Source organism: Ilyonectria robusta (assembly GCF_021365365.1).
Source record: "Ilyonectria robusta strain PMI_751 chromosome Unknown BGZ61scaffold_1, whole genome shotgun sequence".
NCBI classification, from domain to species: Eukaryota; Fungi; Ascomycota; class Sordariomycetes; order Hypocreales; family Nectriaceae; genus Ilyonectria; species Ilyonectria robusta.
Window position 1 is genome coordinate 2,707,210 of NW_025764435.1, and position 16,806 is coordinate 2,724,015.

The window sequence follows — 16,806 nt, forward strand, 5'->3', positions numbered from 1 at the left end:
TGAAGCAATCTCCCTCAACAAGCTTCCCCGCGACCTCGGGTCCCCGAGCTATCCGTTAACGACAATTTGAGGTGTTTGTGAGTTTTTAGTTTTGCTCGCCGCCCTGGCTCTTGGTGATCTCATCACTGTAAGGAGGAGAAGAAGAAGAGGGTCAGCATGGTCTCGAGCTTGGTTGGGATTGTGGGGGTTTCAATTGGGGAGGCAGGGTGGTTGGCGTACATGTGCTTAGAGAGGCGGTCGAGGTGGCCCTGCTGCTCGACGAGCTTCTTCTTGAGCTCAATGAGCTTCTCCTTCTCGCGCTGGCGGATGGCGTAATCCTCGTTGGCCTTCTCCCGTCGCTGGAACGCGTCGCTGGAAGAATGATCAGCGCTGTCCGGGGAGCAATCAATTGCCGGGGTGTGGCAATTGACAATTGCGTCTCTTTGGGGAGGGGAAAAGCTCGACGACTTACCCTGCGCCGCCAGTCTTGGGAGGCGAGCCGGTAGCACCCTCGGTCATGACGCGGGCGGTGGTGGAGAAGCAGCGGAGGGGACGGGCCACAGCGGCCTGGCGGAAAGATGTTCGAAGCATGGTTGCGAGAATTGGATGGTGTGCGGTCGAAGGGTTGGTGGTTTGGACGGTGTTCTTTGGGTGTGACGATGACGTGGGAGGGTAGTTAAAGGTTGTGAGCGAGCCGGCAAGCAATTGGAGGAATGATCTGATTGAGCTCCTGGGGCTGTCACGGGCACTCTGGGCGTCATAAGCGGGGACCCGACGTGTTGCTTGGTGGAACCGTGGGAGGCGAGGTACCGGCGTAACGCGGACGACGGGCAGTGGCGGTAAATCCCGGCCGTCTCCGCTTAGGAGCTCGGATCTGGAGGAAAGGCGACGAGGGTTGATGCGGGCAGCCGGACGCAGCCTACGAGCGTCGAGAATTCGAGCAGCCAAGTCCGGGATCGCGTCCTGGGGGTTCCTGGTCGGGGGCCTTGGGTAAGGTGTCAGCCCTGTCGGTTGGGGTTTCTTGGTCTGTGGTTTCTGTGAGTACGGGGATTCTACGACAGCCGGGAGTGAAGTCCCTTCTTTGTTGAATTGGCTGGGAGTGACATGACGGCTTCACTTGGACTGTGGCGTCACAGGCTTGAGATGGGAGCTTGCACGGCTAGCGCTCCGTACCACGTTGCTACCTACCACCTTACCACCTACCTACTCTGCAAACGTCGTCCCGTGACAGTGCGGGTGGCGTGAACCGGGCTGCAAATGACGAAAAAAAGGGCTCGGCGATGAGCGAGGCAGTAAGGCGAAGGCAGACATCACGAGATCGTGGGCGCACGTCCGCAGGCAAGCAAGTTGGGCTGCGCGGGGTCGTCAGGAATCGGCCGAGAGTTCTATCTCCCTTGATGGCATATCGCTCAACACTCGACAAACTTCCCACGCAGAGTGAGGCAGGTAGTGGGGGAATTGTCTCTTGACAGGCACCGAGTCGTACAGTGTCAAAGGCGAAACACTCAACCATTGATGCTAGAGAGGCAGGATTAGGCGCGCTGGGGCCAAAATCGATCTAATCAGATAACTTAGGTAGGCGTGGATAACAAAGACGAGACAAAACAGACGATTGCACGCCAAATTACATAGTACGACACTCTCCTCAACACAGTGGCAAAGCCATGTGGCTGGGACTTTACGGGAGAGTGAGTGGTGCAGCAGCCAAGGCACGCGGCGCAGGCACAGGCACATTGAAGAAAGAAACGAACGAGTGGGCGGCATGAAACACCAGTTGCGAGTGAATCCCGGGTGGTGTCTGGTGTCGCGGCGAGTCGCAGAGACAAAACAAGGACAAGGCGGGAGATTGACTGGGGATGACTCAATGCGGGAACCGGGCCTCTAGCTGCCTCTGCCTCCCCGAAGCCTTCAATGCCTTGGTACAGGCGTGTTTTGGGGTGAATGATGGGGGGGCCATGGGCGGGATGGAGGGTACCAGCCAGCCGGACGCATGACGACAATGATGATGATGACGATATGGAGGGACTTCCTCTCTCTTCCTCTCCCTTCCCTGCTGCTGCGTCGTTGCGTCGTTGCGTCGTTTGTTCGTTCGTACCCACCCCACCGCGGGCACGCACACACACACTCTGACTCCTGTGACACAACGCACAACACGACGCAACACAGAGCAGAAACACACGGCCGTCGCCCACGCACAGCCATTGAAACGGCTTCCCGTTCCCGGTGCTCAGATTGAGGTCAAATCAGAGTCTTTTGGCATTTCAATCCCAAGTCCTGTGCGTTGGACGAGTGGGATATCATTGCAGCCTCGTGGGAGCCCTAAGCAAACCAGCAGGCAGGCAGGCAGACAGGCAGACAGGCAAACCCAAGGCAAGGCGATGATGAATTAGTGGCCTTGCAGCGGGTGGATACAGGAGGCTCAGCGCTTGAAAGGAGCCTCGATCATCACATCCACTTGGGCTGCCTCTGGATCCCCCCCATCGGTAGGTACCTTACCAGTGCCTGGTCGGGTCACTGAAACCGCGTCCGTCCAGGCTGTACTGTACTGGGCTGTTCCGCACCTCCTTACCTGTACCTGAGATAGACGGCTGGGCTGCTGTAGCACGGGGGAGAGCTTGTTGCGGAGGGGGAGCTGTTCCAATGGTGCTGGTGCTGGTGCTGGTGCTGGGGCCACCTCGCCTCCTCTCGTTCGCCTCCCTCCTCCCCTCCACCCCCTGGTTCTGTCAGGTACCGTTCAAGTAGCCGCACTATCTGCGGCTGTGCATGCCACGCAAAAGAGTGACCAGAAGGCCGATCTCTGTGACCACTCAGATACCTCTGCTTGCACGTGAGACTCCAAGTGGGATCCCATTCCACACCCCGAGCAAAACACAACCGCGGATTGGGCGATCCGGGGCGTGCATAACAGCGACGGGCGCCCTGGGCGAGCCACTCCCACGCACTCTCTCGCCGCTCGCTGCACCGCCAGTGGCCACCTCACCCTGTCCCCCAGCCCGTCCCCAGCCCGTCCGTCCCAGCCTGGTCCCCCAAGTCCCAAGTCCCTCAGCCCGCTGTACGTGCCGCCCTGCCCTGGACCGCCCTGTCCCAAGGTACCTATAGGTACGTAGAGCCCCCTTGAGCCCCCCAAAAAGCCCCTTCCCAATTTCCATCCACCCACGTTTTCGCTCGTCAACCAACTTGCCCAATCCCCCAACAACCCCGAAGCCCCCCCGACTTGACTGACCACTGACCTACTGACCTACTACTGTACGCTCCTCCTGCTCCTGCTCCTGCTCCTGCTCCTGCTTGCATCCACCTCCATCGCATCTCCGCCGTCCCGCAAAACTGATTCTTCCTCTCAGACCGCCGTCGCAACTGTTTTTCTCTCCCCATCTCCGATCTCTCTCTTTCCTTCTCTAACATCCACGACTCCCGGTACGTACGTCGTCGCCCCCCTCTCGCAGCACTCCTGCTGTTGTGCTGTGTTGTTGTTGTGCCTCCTTACCCCCCCCTCTGTCGTCATTGCCCCCAAGGGCAAAAGCGAACACGCATCTCCCATCCCTCCTCTTTGCCTTCCAACGGGCTTCTCAACCACCGCGATTCCTCGCCTGCTTCGTCGTCGACGCTCCTGAGACGCCCCGTCGCTGCTCCATTGCCGCTCGTCGTTGCCCTCGCGCCCTGCCAGGAGGTGTCATCGAACCCCGCCACCGACGGACGGGCCAGGAGCGGGGAGCCTCACCGAGTCGTCGTCGTGTCGTCCACCTCGGATTTGCACACGCGCAAGGCGCATCTCCCTCTTCCCTCGTCCATCGTTTTCTGCAACGCCATTTCTTCCTGCCGTCTTCACCCTGTCACAATCGCACCTGTTTTGATCCTTTTACCTTGCTTGCGCCCGCCACTCGTCCTTCTCGTCACCGTGCCTTACCGCCTCTCTGACAATCCACAACCACCCCCTTACTAACCCGTCACCCGAATCTAGTCAACACCGCCAAAATGGGTAACGATGATGCTGTCTATCTTGCCAAGCTCGCCGAGCAGGCTGAGCGCTACGAGGGTATGTCATATCTCCAATCTCGGCCGGTTGTGCTGGTGTTTTTTTCGAGGGGTTCCTCGCGCTGACCCGGTGCGCGTCCACAGAGATGGTCGAGAACATGAAGATTGTCGCCTCTGAGGACCGCGATCTCACCGTCGAGGAGCGAAACCTCCTCTCCGTCGCCTACAAGAACGTCATTGGTGCCCGCCGTGCGTCCTGGAGAATAGTCACTTCCATCGAGCAGAAGGAGGAGTCCAAGGGCAACTCGTCCCAGGTCACCCTGATCAAGGAGTACCGACAGAAGATCGAGGCCGAGCTTGCCAAGATCTGCGACGACATCCTCGAGGTCCTCGACCAGCACCTTATCCCCTCCGCCAAGTCTGGCGAGTCCAAGGTCTTCTACCACAAGATGTGCGCACCAACCGCCTTGTCCCCTTTGTTCTGCGTCCCGACGACTAAAACATGATAACAGGAAGGGTGACTACCACCGTTACCTCGCCGAGTTCGCCATTGGCGACCGCCGCAAGGACTCCGCCGACAAGTCCCTCGAGGCCTACAAGGCTGCTACTGAGGTTGCCCAGACCGAGCTGCCCCCTACCCACCCCATCCGCCTGGGTCTTGCCCTGAACTTCTCCGTCTTCTACTACGAGATCCTCAACGCCCCCGACCAGGCTTGCCACCTTGCCAAGCAGGCCTTCGATGATGCCATTGCCGGTATGTTGCACAGCCACGATTCGCTGCATATCAATAGACTGACCTGGATATCGCAGAACTTGATACCCTGAGCGAGGAGAGCTACAAGGACTCCACCCTCATCATGCAGCTCCTCCGCGACAACCTCGTATGTTCCCGATTCCTTATCGACGGTCAATTACTAGTGAGCTAATATGTGGAAACCAGACTCTCTGGACCTCTTCCGAGGCCGAGACGGCCCCCAGTGGCCAGGCTGATGCCCCCAAGGAGGATGCCGCCGCCCCTGCCGCTGAGGCTCCCGCCCCCGCTGAGGAGCCCAAGGCTGCCGAGTAAATTGACAATTATCAATCATGATGACTCTATGCAGGTTTCGGGCAGGCTGGTGTCTACGGAGTGGACGGAAGACCTCGTTTTTGATCAAGAGCTTCGGCATCGTTTCGGTACACACAGAAGCACCATGGAGGGGCTGACTTTTTTCCCCCAACGGAATGGCAAGGAGGCCGAAAGAAGAGCATTTTGGAGGTTCTGCTTTAGACTCTAATGCGTGACCGTCTGGACAAATAAAAATACTAAAATTGCTTTCAATACATCAAGATAATACCTTGCAACGTGCTGCGTTTGTTGTTGCTCCGATTTCTAACCGACAAAGGCGGGGGAGGGGCAGTCTGTTACTCAACGATATGTGAGCCGGGCAATTAGTCAACATGACTTGGCACTTGACTGGGCCATCATAGACGGGATTGGTGGAGTGTATCAAAGCATCACGGTGCATACGGGTCTTAAGGCCAGGCACAGGTAAGAATCAACTTTTCTCTTTGGCTGCAGGTTCTGGTACCTCATCGTCGTCGACGACGGCAAAGTGCACTCTAAGCCACAAACTACAGTCCAAGCACGCCACCACAAGCTCCCCCTCATCCCCCACCTCCTCCAGGTCGGTCTCCCGGAAGATATAACTACGGTCGTTTCCGCAGCGGCAGGGCCGATACCAGCACTCTTTCGCGTCGTCGTACGCCAGATCGTCCAAGTCGACGTTCTCAACACCCGTCTGGAACGTCGCGTCGCGGCTCTGGGCGTTGGCTGCGGGGCGGGAGACTCGCAGGGCCGTGTCGTAAGCGGTGCGGGACGAGCGGCTGGAGAGGACGGTGAGGGCGGTGGTGATTTGGTCGATGGTAAAGGAAGTTGAGGCTGGCGAGGCAGAGACCTTGTCGGGGTGGTTGCGCAGCAGGGCGCGGTGGTAGGCGCGCTTAATGAGGGCCGTGGGGTCGTGCTGGGTGTCGATGAGGGTGGGCGTGAGATTCAGGACTTGGTAGTGCGTGACCCCATCGACGGGTTGTGCGGCCGCCATGATGAGTGAGAGCAGTCGACTCAGGTATATTTAGCGAGCTCATATCCCGGATGAGAGGACGGCCCTGGCTCCAGATGTCGAGATGTGGAATTCTCAAGCTTTGGATGCGTTTGATATCACGTGATACATCGGGTTGTGCGGGAAGCTGACGGAGGAAGCTGTCTACATGGACATGATGCATTGAGAAGAGAGCCTCTAGTAAAGGGCATTTGGATTTCTCTAGGCTTATAATTGCCTCCATCAGGATGTTCATGTTAGCCTAAGCTACCAAACTTCGCCATCCGTAAGGGGGCATGCATTCGTGTCTGTCATTTAAGCGGATCGGGTAAAGGCCATCGTATCCAGGTAATGCGTAGTAAAAATCTTTCGACAAGACGTTCATAGAGATTCTTGTACATAGAAATACATGGTACATGTACAGGTGCGCCAAAGCCGTTTTTTGTCCATTCTCTCATCGCTCTCTTTATTTCGGGAACTTGGTCCAGCCGTGCTTGCCAGTCTGCGAATTGTCAGTTAGCATTGCGAACCGAATGATCAGATACATCATTCGCAGATTTTAACTTGCCTTTTTCCAGGCCTTGATGAGCTTGGGCATATCCAGCATGGCCTTTCTTCGCTTCTCCATCCTGGTTCATAGTTAGCCACGGCCACTCCAACAAAATCCGCAGCCTCCCAGCTGCGGCATGGTCCACGTACTTGGCAATCATGTGTCGCTCGTGGATGTGACCCTTGACCTTCTGTCCCACACCGGTACCCTTGACTCTCAATCCGTGCTCAACGCGATGGGCCAGGCGGTACTCGGTGCCCTTGCGTGTCTCGGGCAGCAGCTCCTCGATGCCGTGCTCCCGCGCCATCTTGACCAGCTCTGCCTGCCGGCGTTGCGAGTACACGGGGTCCTGCCATCGGCCCGTCACGGGGTGCTTGTAGAATCGGAAGGGGTTCGCCCGGGACTCCTGGTAGTGCGTCTTGGGGGCGGCCTCGGGGAGGATGGCGGGCGGCGGGTAGCGGGCGAAGAAGCGCTGCAGCGGTGCGGGCAGCGACTTGGCGAGCTGGATGTAGTGCGACGGGGAGGCCATGGTGCTTAGGGGGCGCCGCGGCCGGTCAATCGCACGTCCTGCGGGCGGTGGTTGGCGGGTAGTTCGGAGGTGGTGACAGAACGACTGAGTCTCGACGGTTCTCGAGGCTGCGACCTCAGGTTTTCCGACCCTGTCAATTGTGGTCCCACCCGATATCAGGCAGCTCCCGATTGGCTGCTGCGTGACAGCCTCCAACTCTTATTTCCACAGCCTCGCCAACTCCGTCGTGCCTGCCTCAGAACAAGCTTTCCGAGAACCATACAAATTCTTGCGCCCCCGGGATTGTGGTGATTTTTTTTCTTTCACTCTTCCGTGCTCCATCCCGACGAGGCAAAAACCAACATGCCCCTCGACATCGAGGAGATCCTCCGCAAGAAGAAGGCTGCGGACGCCGCTGCCGCGAAGCCCAGGTTCATCCCCAAGGCCGAACGAGAGCGACTAGCTGCTGAAAAGGCCAAGAAGGACGAAGACGACAAGAAGCGCAAGGCCACCGAGGACTCGCAGCGCAAGCGCGAAGATGACAGGAAATGGGCTGCGCGACCAACCGGCTCATCGACTGCCAACGAGACGTCAAATGATTCGCGACGAGTTCCCACAGGGCCCAGGGCCATGAACCAGCAAAACGGTCGAGGAGACGCCCGAGATTCTCGAGGAGAAGGTCGAGGAGAAGGTCGGGGGGATGCCCGAGGCGGAAGGGATGCCAAGAAGGCAGACAAGAAGGCAGCAGAGAAGCGCTCAGCAGTAGACATCGAGGCATCACTGTTGCGATCGCGGTATCTCGGCCCAGAAGTAAACCAACAGTCCAACTTTTCAGCCAAGAAGAAGCGGATGCGCACGACGGAGCGCAAGTTCAACTTCGAATGGGACGCAGATGAAGACACCTCGCGAGACAACGACCCTCTCTACACCCAACAGAGCGCCAACCGATCAGGCTCCTTCGCTGGCGTCGGTGGCGAGTTCGATGACCAGGCCGAGGAGCGGGCACACAAACGAGCCAGAATGATCGAGCAACGTGATCCGGAGAATGGGAGGGACCGGGCAAAGGGCATAATGGAGGACTTCTACAGAGCGCGCGAGAAGGCCCGGCAGCGGGCAGACCGGACAGGACTGGGCAAGCGCTGGTCGGAGAAGACGCTCGACGACATGCGCGAGCGAGACTGGCGGATATTCAAGGAGGACTTTGGCATCGCAACCAAGGGCGGCGTCATTCCAAACCCGATGCGTAGCTGGAAGGAGTCGGATTTGCCGCAACGGCTGCTCAAGATTGTCGACCAAGTGGGCTATAAAGAGCCCTCGCCCATTCAGCGCGCCGCCATCCCCATCGCCCTACAAGCTCGCGACCTCATCGGCGTTGCCGTCACCGGTTCCGGAAAGACGGCCGCGTTCTTGCTGCCATTACTGGTCTACATCTCCGACCTGCCGCCCCTGACCGAGGCGAACAAGAGTGAAGGCCCGTATGCCCTGATTCTAGCCCCAACTCGAGAACTGGCTATGCAGATCGAGGCTGAGGCCAAGAAGTTCGCCGAACCCCTGGGCTTCCGTTGTGTCAACATCATCGGTGGTCACTCCCTCGAGGAGCAGGCCTACGAAATGCGTAACGGTGCTGAAATCATCGTGGCTACGCCCGGTCGTCTGGTCGACTGCATCGAGCGCCAGCTGCTGGTCTTAGAACAGTGCTGCTACGTCATCATGGATGAAGCCGATCGCATGATCGACATGGGTTTCGAGGAGTCAGTCAACAAGATCCTAGACGCCCTGCCCGTCACCAACGAGAAGCCCGACACGGACGATGCCGAGAACGCCCAGCTCATGAAGCGTTACGTCGGCGGCCGTGATCGCTACCGCCAAACTATGATGTACACAGCTACTATGCCGCCGCAGGTCGAGAAGATCGCCAAGAAATACCTACGTCGCCCAGCCATCGTCACCATCGGTAACGCTGGTGAGGCTGTCGACACGGTCGAGCAGCGCGTTGAGTTTATTAGCGGCGAAGACCGCCGCAAGAAGCGTCTGCAGGAGATTCTGTCCTCCGGGGCCTACGCGGCACCCATCATCGTCTTCGTCAACATCAAGCGCAACTGCGACGCCGTCGCTCGCGATATCAAATCCATGGGCTGGTCCGCCGTCACCCTGCACGGTTCCAAAACGCAGGAGCAGAGAGAGGCGGCCTTGGGCTCAGTGCGCAACGGTCAAACACAGGTCCTTGTCGCCACCGATCTAGCGGGTCGTGGTATCGACGTGCCTGACGTCTCCCTCGTCGTCAACTTCAACATGGCCACCAACATCGAGAGCTATACCCATCGTATCGGTCGTACTGGTCGTGCCGGCAAGAGTGGTGTGGCCATCACCTTCTTGGGCCAGGAGGATTCCGACAACATGTACGACCTGAAGCAGATCCTGAGCAAGAGCTCTATTTCCAAGGTCCCAGACGAGCTGAAGAGGCACGAAGCTGCGCAAACGAAGCCAGTCCGGCACGGAGGCGGCGGCGCAAGGAAGGACAAAGAGGAAGGGGGGGCTTCGAAAGGAGGCTGGGGTCAGTAAATCAACAAGTATGGATAGTCTATGAGCATGAAAACACATTTAATCTGTTCAATTCTTGACCGCGATCTACATGTGTACGTCATTTTTTATTTCATGGCCGTCTTTTTGACCTTTCCTCCACATTGATTGCGAAGAAGCAATACAGATCCCATCCGAAACCGCACACTATCTAGGTAGCCTACTCCAGCTTAAGCTGCTCAAACTGCTTGATGGTCTCCTCGAAGCTCTGGAGCTCCTGCTTGGCGTCCGCCAGCCTCTTTTGGTCACCCTCCTGAACGGCGGCTGAGACCTTCTCGATGTAACCCGGGTCTTTCAGGATCTTCTCTTGCTTCTGGATGTTGGCCCGGGCCTTGTCGAGCTTCTTCTGTGCCTTGGCGATCTCGGCATCGAGGTCGACCAGGCCCTTGACGTGCAGGAAGACGGCAGCGTCGGTGGACACAGGGTAGGCAACGCAACCAGCGGGTCGAGCAGCGTCAGGGGTGAGGATCTCAACGCCCTTGATACCCTTACCGCTGAGGGTCTTGATGGAAGCGACCTGCTCCTTAATTGTAGTCAGGGAAGTCTCATTGTAACCCTGGATGATGACTAGAGACGAGTTAGCATACTTGGTTGCGGTAATATGAAGATCAGTACTCACCATTAACCTCATCCTTGAGGGCGTACTCGGCCATCAAAGATCGAGTAGCCTTAACGCAGCCGAGAACAAGCTCGTAAGCGGCCTCAGACTCGGGGTCATCCAACTCCGCGGTGTAAGTGGGGTACTGGGCGATCATGATCGACTTGGTATTATCCTCAGGTCGTCGAGGCATTCTCTGCCACATCTCCTCGGTGATGTAGGGCATGTAGGGATGGATCATGGTCAGGGCAGCCTCTAGAGCTGTGTACAGAGTCTGGATAGCGGATTGGCGCTCTTCCTCAGTACCGTCACGGATGATGGCCTTGGAGTTCTCAATGTAGACGTCGCACAGCTCGTTGTACCAGTAACGGTAAATCATGAGGGTGGACTTGGAGAACTCGCGGGCCTCGATAGCAGCATTGATGTCTCGGGCAGTGGTGTTCATCTTGTGCAGAATCCATCGCTCCGCCAGGGTCTTTCCGCGGGCAATGCCGGACTTGGCAGGGACGAAGTCCTTGGGAAGGCTTCCCAGGACGTACTTGGTAGCTTGGAACTACAGAATCGTTAGTTGGCGCATAATAGTTCGTCATAACTTGCGTAACTTACAATCTTGTTACAGAACTTGCGGTATCCGTGAATGCTACTGCGTGTCAGTGTATGCGTCAAACAAGTCCAGTATACAAACTTACATCCTCACGTCCAAGTTAATGTCTCCTCCACCGGTGGTAGCGTTGATCATGGTGAAACGCAGAGCGTCGGCACCGCACTGGGGAATGCCATCAGGGAACGCAGTCTTCTGGTACTTGGTGGCCTTCTGGACTTCGCTAGGGTGCAAGTTTCCTTGGGAGAGCTTGTCGTGTAGGGCCTGCAGCTCGATGCCAGATATGACATCTAGGGGGTCAACGACGTTGCCCAAACTCTTGCTCATTTTCCTGCCCTCGGAATCACGGATGAGACTGTGGCAGTAAACCTCCTTGAAGGGAATCTCGCCGGTCATCTTCAATCCAAGCACGATCATTCGGGTGACCCAGAAGGGGAGAATATCCCATCCAGTTTCCAGGACGGAGGTGGGGTACAGGGTTTTCAAGTCGTGAGTCTGGTTAGGCCAGCCCAGAGTGCTGAAAGGCCAAAGGCCAGACGAGAACCAGGCTGCGAGGATGGTTAGCACTGTCATAAAAGAGAGAAGCCTTACACAACTTACTGTCAAGAACGTCTTCATCCCGCTCAAGGGTGAACGTCTTTCCAGGCAGGGCGGCCTTGGCCTTCTCCTCAGCCTCCTGCTCAGTGCGACCAGCAAACCAGAGCTTCTCCTCGGGAATGTCTACAGCATCACCCTCAATCTTAGCGAAGTAGACAGGACACTGGTGTCCCCACCACAGCTGTCGGCTGATACACCAGTCGTTAATATCCTCAAGCCAGCGGAAGTATCCTTTCTCCGCAGACTCGGGTCGGATCTTAATCCTGCCATCCCTGACGGCCTCAAGAGCCGGCTCAGCCAGGTCTTTCATTCTGACCCACCATTGAGGCTTCATTATGGGCTCAATGATGTCCTTAGACTTGTCGCACAGAGGGACCGTCATGGCGTTGTCCTTCTTGTCAACGTACAGACCCTTAGCTTTCAGGTCGTCCTGGATTGTGTATCGAACATCAAATCGCTTCTGGCCCTTGTACGGACCAGCGTTCTCGTTCATCAGACCGTCGTCAGTAAGAATGTTGATAAACTCGAGGTTATGCTTCTGACCAAGGGTAAAATCGTTAGGGTCATGGGCGGGGGTGAGCTTGACGGCACCAGTTCCAAACTCCATCTCGACATACTCGTCGGCAATGATGGGAAGCCTTCGGCCCTCAATGAAGGGGTGGATGGCGGTCTTTCCTACAAGGTGCGTGTATCGCTCATCCTTGGGATGGACGGCAATGCCAGTATCACCCAGCATGGTCTCAATACGGGTAGTAGCAACCTCGATCATCTCGTCGGACCCTTCAACGGGGTACTTGAAGTGGACGATGACACCGAACTCGACCTTCTTGTCGTAATTGGGGACCTCGAGAAGAGTGCGTCCGGTCAGCTCCTTGTTGGCGACCTCGAGGTTGGAGAGCGCAGTGTTGAGCTTCGTGCACCAGTTGACGAGGCGGTTAGCTCGGTAGATAGTGCCCTCCTCGTGGAGTTTGACCCAAGTCTCGGTGACAGCGGCAGTGAGGTTTGCATCCATGGTGAAAGCTGCGTATCGTTAGTATTTGTCTGACATACTCAAAATTATAGAACCTACCCTCTCGGGTCCAGTCGAATGATCCTCCCAAGCTGGTTAGGGCCTTGTTGATGCGCTTGTGGTACACCTCCTTCCATTCCCAGACGGTCTCGATGAACTTCTCTCGGCCAAGGTCGTGACGAGTCTTGCCCTCGCGCCTCCACAGCATATTCTCTACAACGCTCTGGGTGGAAATACCGGCGTGATCGCAGCCAGGAAGCCAGAGGGTCGTCTTGCCGTGCATGCGGCTCCATCGGACCATGAGGTCCTGCAGCGAGTCACCCAGGGCGTGGCCCATGTGCAGAGCACCAGTGACATTGGGAGGAGGGTGAACAATGACGAAGCTTCCCGCATCCTTGACAGTGCCATCGGGCTTGAATTCGGGCTGGAACAGACCCTCCTTCTCCCACCAGCTGTACCACGCCGACTCGACAGCAATGGGGTTGTAGGCCTTGAAATGGGGGTCGTCGAAAGATCGGATACGCTTCTTTTCGCCTTCGGGGGTATCTTCGACGTACTTGGGCAGAGGCTCCTCCTCGGGCTTCTTCTCCTTGACCTTCTTCTCCTTGGCGGGTTTCGGGGCGGTCGTGACCTTTGCCTTCTTGGCGTCGAACTTGGCCTGCTTCTCGGCCTTCTTTCGCTCCTTTTCCACTGCGCACCCCAGTCAGCCGACCTGCGATCGAGCCAGAGGGTAATTGTTCAAGGATGGGCACGTACACTCCTTTGCGGTCTTCACCTTGGGCGCACCGCCAGCGTCAGTGGCAGCGCCAGCAGGGGCAGCGCCGGTAGGCTGCTCAAAGCCCTCACCGGCCGCAACTATACCGCCCAGTGGTTAGCGATCTGACCGATCGAGTATAGGCGTCAAGCAATGCTTACTTGGGTTTCCTGGTCCTGTGTTGGTCGCCATAGTAACTCGCGTGGTCGTCAAGGGTCGAATTGGGGATACTGAGCGCACCCGAAGTGCTCGTACCGCAAGTCGAAACGTCGTGCCGGTGATGAATGTATGAAGCCCGTAAGATGGGGCCTCAGACTGGGTCCTACACGAAAATTGGCTAAAAACCTAACAAGAGTGACTCAGCGTCAGAGTCTTGATAGTCAGATCGCCCACAAATTTGAGTCACGGGCATTCACATCGGGTGGTGGTGCATGGTGGGATGAGGGGCAAGGCGCTACGTGTGGCGGTGCAGCATCTGGGGTGAGGGGCAGCTTCAGCCACATGATAAAGCCACACTCGGGAAGCCTCAGCCAGAAATGGTGATGTTTTCGAGAGAACCGAGCTCAATGGTGACTTGCTATTACCAAGCTATTTCTCAAATTTTCCAGGTCTTTCTCCCTCTTTCTCTTCGTCACATACCTGGATACAACGCCTCACGACTTAGCCCACTTCCCCGTCTTTCCGAGAGCCACATGACGCTGTCTTGATGGCACTTCGCTTGGCATGGCGAGCTTCGAGGAGCCAGACCTGGGGCAGTATCGCGACTGGCGGCCGTAGAACATATTCCACCAGGAATGAATCCGTCTGCTTCTCTGTTGATTTGGGTGCTGATAGAAGGGTATGTATTACTCGACGGGCCACTGTTCCACAGCCAACTGATCCTGTCCCAGGACCTGTCGTCACTTCTTCAAGGGATCAAGAAGCAAGTGAAATTGACCAATCCCAACCGCCATGACGCAGCTGTCATTCTTGCGACACCTCAGTATGCAAAGCTCCTGGAAGATGAGGCCTTCTTGAAAGAATTTGTCGACTTCATGTCGGGCACTGAGAAGGTAGAGCAGTTCCACGTCCTCGGTGCTGTGGTTGACCATGTTGCTCCTCCGGTGCCCGAGAACAAACCGGTGCAGGGCTTGTCTATATTGCGAGGCCGCCAGGATTCGATCCTGCCGGATTTGTGGACTCCGGCGCCTCCTAAGGCTATTGAAGATGCTGACAAAGTCGCCGCTCTCACCATCGACTTTGGCAATCCTCATCTGACCATCCCGTTGGCCAACACCACTTTCCTAAACCGCCGGACTTCTACTCTCCTTGCGAGCCGATTCGATCTCAGCCAAGGATCACCTCGTCTCAGCGAGCGAATTGAGAAAACCTGGCAACAAATTACTCTGCCTCTCGAAGAACAGTTGCAGTCCGTCAAAGATCTAGGTCTCTGGGCACCCTTGGTTCCCCTCACTCACCCACGCGTGGTAACTGAAAGCTTCGGTAACATCGTTAGGCGTGTGAATTTGAATAACGAATCCACTCCTGCGTCTGACGAACTCGAACCCGCGGTCGATGAGCTTCACAGCCGAAAGTCCTACCTAGTGAAGCAGTCTACCATGGGTGTTTGGGCGATGATTATGCCCCCAGTATATTCACAATCCGGAGCCGGCATCTCTAGCCCAGACGATCCAGACCCAGCTGCGACCTTTGATGAGAATCACTCTGCCACAGAGTTGATGTCAGCAACTTCCAATCGCCTTCAGGAGCTCTACGGACAAGGTGCTCGCCTATATCAGATATGTACGTACCCTGGCAACCTGGTGTAAATGCAAAGTGCTAATCCAAGTGGCCAGTGAGCGGTGGCGGTGGCTGGGGTGCGAAGAAGGGCTTGCTATCGCTCGACCCTCAGCGAACCCATTTCTCGTTATCTGAGGAGGAAGAGATGCAAAGGTTCATCCAAGCCATGGACGGTGGCAACTTTGTCCCTGTCGGCTCCAAAATTCAGTTCTTTGCCTCAACTGAGACGCCCGCGAAGCCAGCAAGTGGGTCTTTCTCGGGCATCGTGTTCGGCACGGCTGGTGCCACTCCCACTCCCGTAGACGAGGGACCTAAAGCCGGCCCAGTCGTCCTCGGCAATATATTCGGTGCGCTGTCGAACGAGGGCGTATTCGTTACCTCATCAGATGCTGCTGCTGAGACAACACCGGGATTTAACAACGACTGGAGACTCAATGTTCCACACTCTCGAGTTTTTGTTGGGAAGACCGATTAGCTGCAGAGAACGGCCTCTATTTCTGAGAAGTGCCACAGATAGGCTCGGTCTGGAGGCTTTGTACGTGTAAGTGTACGAGGGAAACTATGTATAATACTCCCCTAAATATGAACTTGATATATCCGACAATAGATAATCTTGGCTCAACTGATAGGTCTCATGAGTAATTATTCTTTCTTCGTAAATCTTCAAACATATGCCACAAATTGGCATATGCTCCCCCCAGGAATCTAATAGGTATTGGTCTGTATTTGAGCCAATCATGGTGATATCTTCTATCCCAAAGAGTGGGAACCAGGCGGGCATTTTGGCCGGCACATCCCCGTGAGGTGGATATTCTGATTTTGGATGGCTCCAACCACAGCATCTGGTGAGATGGCCGAGTTGGTTATGGCGCCAGGTTAAGGTCAACCTTAACACCTCAATTTCCTGGTGGAGCAATCCTCCTGGGTTCGAATCCCAGTCTCATCAAGTTCTTTTTTTGCGCATGTAGCGGAATCTTTTTGCATATTGCAGTTTCTATTGCCCGTTTTGATGTTGCGTTTGCCCTTTGTGTGAGATTTGCAAAGTTTTACTGTATGCCAAAGTCTGTTTATTACACGGCCAATCATGGCAGGCGTGGTGCTCCCCGATTAGGAAACACAATCTAAGAGGTCTGTCTCCTTGGGAGGTTATATGAGACCAAAACGAGAAGCTATGATAGGGGGGGGATATGGGACAGTGCATTAATCTCGGTGCCGTAATTAATTAACCGTGTGATGTTCAACTATAGGACTCCGTCAACTTCATGATGTTCAATATTACTTGTTCATCTCAAGTCTTTTCGACTTACTTTTTATTCCGCCAAAGACTTATATGCTGCCAAACGAAGGGAGAATATGTTGCAATATAGCCTTCCAAAGCGAGCACACGCATGTCCTAATTCTATACAATACCAGTAAAATAAAAGAAACTGCGCCTACCTACCCGGGGAGTGTGAAGATTAATCCACAAGATATCAGAGGAGCAAGTATAGGGTAAGTGAACGGCAACTCGCCCCAAGTCATCACGACCTCGATATACAGCTCTACTTTGAATCGAAAACTCAATCAGGAGGACCGTAATAAGTACGATATTTGGAGTATACCGAGTAGGTATATAGATCCACACAGCCGTACCGAGATACATCATTTTGAAGTAACGGCTGACTCGGACCCCATCCACATTGTTGCGGAGTCTACATGAACCCCGATAGTCGTATGACTGTCGTCGTCGATGACAGAAGGCCAAGAAACAACAGCCGGCGTCTCAACACGACCCGTAACCCCCCATCACGGCGCTGGTCGACGT

General features: G+C 55.8%; 7 protein-coding genes and 1 non-coding gene across 8 annotated transcripts; 4 read left to right on the forward strand and 4 right to left on the reverse strand.

The window, feature by feature from the left end:
* Nucleotides 1–122: 122 nt before the first annotated feature.
* BGZ61DRAFT_525704 (mitochondrial ATPase inhibitor, IATP-domain-containing protein) lies at nt 123–570 on the reverse strand (the record flags this gene model as incomplete). The annotated part of the gene is made up of 2 exons (XM_046252818.1): nt 123–351; nt 452–570. 2 exons carry the CDS (start codon nt 568–570, stop codon nt 123–125), a joined length of 348 nt encoding a protein of 115 aa, XP_046112393.1.
* A 3,381-nt stretch (nt 571–3,951) lies between these two features.
* Nucleotides 3,952–5,017, forward strand: BGZ61DRAFT_488862 (14-3-3 domain-containing protein; the record flags this gene model as incomplete). Its single annotated transcript, XM_046250154.1, has 5 exons — nt 3,952–4,012; nt 4,096–4,402; nt 4,464–4,705; nt 4,762–4,832; nt 4,892–5,017. 5 exons carry the CDS (start codon nt 3,952–3,954, stop codon nt 5,015–5,017), a joined length of 807 nt encoding a protein of 268 aa, XP_046112394.1.
* Nucleotides 5,018–5,282: 265 nt separating this feature from the next.
* On the reverse strand, nt 5,283–6,185 carry BGZ61DRAFT_438647 (Diphthamide biosynthesis protein 4). Its single transcript, XM_046244263.1, has one exon. The coding sequence runs from the start codon at nt 6,027–6,029 to the stop codon at nt 5,487–5,489; it is 543 nt and encodes a 180-aa protein (XP_046112395.1). The 5' UTR covers nt 6,030–6,185; the 3' UTR covers nt 5,283–5,486.
* BGZ61DRAFT_19019 (ribosomal protein of the large subunit) lies at nt 6,180–7,249 on the reverse strand. The gene has a single exon (XM_046237791.1). The coding sequence runs from the start codon at nt 7,103–7,105 to the stop codon at nt 6,539–6,541; it is 567 nt and encodes a 188-aa protein (XP_046112396.1). The 5' UTR covers nt 7,106–7,249; the 3' UTR covers nt 6,180–6,538.
* Nucleotides 7,250–7,318: 69 nt separating this feature from the next.
* Nucleotides 7,319–9,691, forward strand: BGZ61DRAFT_438652 (pre-mRNA-splicing ATP-dependent RNA helicase PRP28). The gene has a single exon (XM_046244264.1). It carries the CDS (start codon nt 7,448–7,450, stop codon nt 9,644–9,646), a length of 2,199 nt encoding a protein of 732 aa, XP_046112397.1. The 5' UTR covers nt 7,319–7,447; the 3' UTR covers nt 9,647–9,691.
* Nucleotides 9,692–13,625, reverse strand: BGZ61DRAFT_438653 (tRNA synthetases class I-domain-containing protein). Its single transcript, XM_046244265.1, has 8 exons — nt 13,385–13,625; nt 13,226–13,324; nt 12,530–13,159; nt 11,464–12,480; nt 10,952–11,411; nt 10,869–10,902; nt 10,284–10,815; nt 9,692–10,231 (listed from the first exon to the last, which is right to left on the reverse strand). The coding sequence occupies exons 1-8, from the start codon at nt 13,413–13,415 to the stop codon at nt 9,825–9,827; spliced, it is 3,210 nt and encodes a 1,069-aa protein (XP_046112398.1). The 5' UTR covers nt 13,416–13,625; the 3' UTR covers nt 9,692–9,824.
* Nucleotides 13,626–13,929: 304 nt separating this feature from the next.
* Nucleotides 13,930–15,477, forward strand: BGZ61DRAFT_488865 (uncharacterized protein; the record flags this gene model as incomplete). Its single annotated transcript, XM_046250155.1, has 3 exons — nt 13,930–14,061; nt 14,114–15,005; nt 15,059–15,477. The coding sequence occupies 3 exons, from the start codon at nt 13,930–13,932 to the stop codon at nt 15,475–15,477; spliced, it is 1,443 nt and encodes a 480-aa protein (XP_046112399.1).
* A 369-nt stretch (nt 15,478–15,846) lies between these two features.
* Nucleotides 15,847–15,948, forward strand: BGZ61DRAFT_t11. Its single transcript has one exon. It is a non-coding gene; the product is annotated as a tRNA-Leu (tRNA).
* The last annotated feature ends 858 nt before the right edge of the window (nt 15,949–16,806 follow it).

What these genes read in the sequence shown, in the direction of transcription:
- BGZ61DRAFT_438647 (XM_046244263.1), bottom strand. Translation starts at nt 6,029, where the DNA reads ATGGCGGCCGCACAACCCGTCGATGGGGTCACGCACTACCAAGTCCTG.
- BGZ61DRAFT_19019 (XM_046237791.1), bottom strand. Translation starts at nt 7,105, where the DNA reads ATGGCCTCCCCGTCGCACTACATCCAGCTCGCCAAGTCGCTGCCCGCA.
- BGZ61DRAFT_438652 (XM_046244264.1), top strand. Translation starts at nt 7,448, where the DNA reads ATGCCCCTCGACATCGAGGAGATCCTCCGCAAGAAGAAGGCTGCGGAC.
- BGZ61DRAFT_438653 (XM_046244265.1), bottom strand. Translation starts at nt 13,415, where the DNA reads ATGGCGACCAACACAGGACCAGGAAACCCAA. An exon ending in CACAGGACCAGGAAACCCAA is followed by an intron (nt 13,325 to 13,384) that starts GTAAGCATTGCT and finishes TGGGCGGTATAG; the next exon opens with TTGCGGCCGGTGAGGGCTTT. An exon ending in GCAAGTTCTGTAACAAGATT is followed by an intron (nt 10,816 to 10,868) that starts GTAAGTTACGCA and finishes ACGATTCTGTAG; the next exon opens with TTCCAAGCTACCAAGTACGT.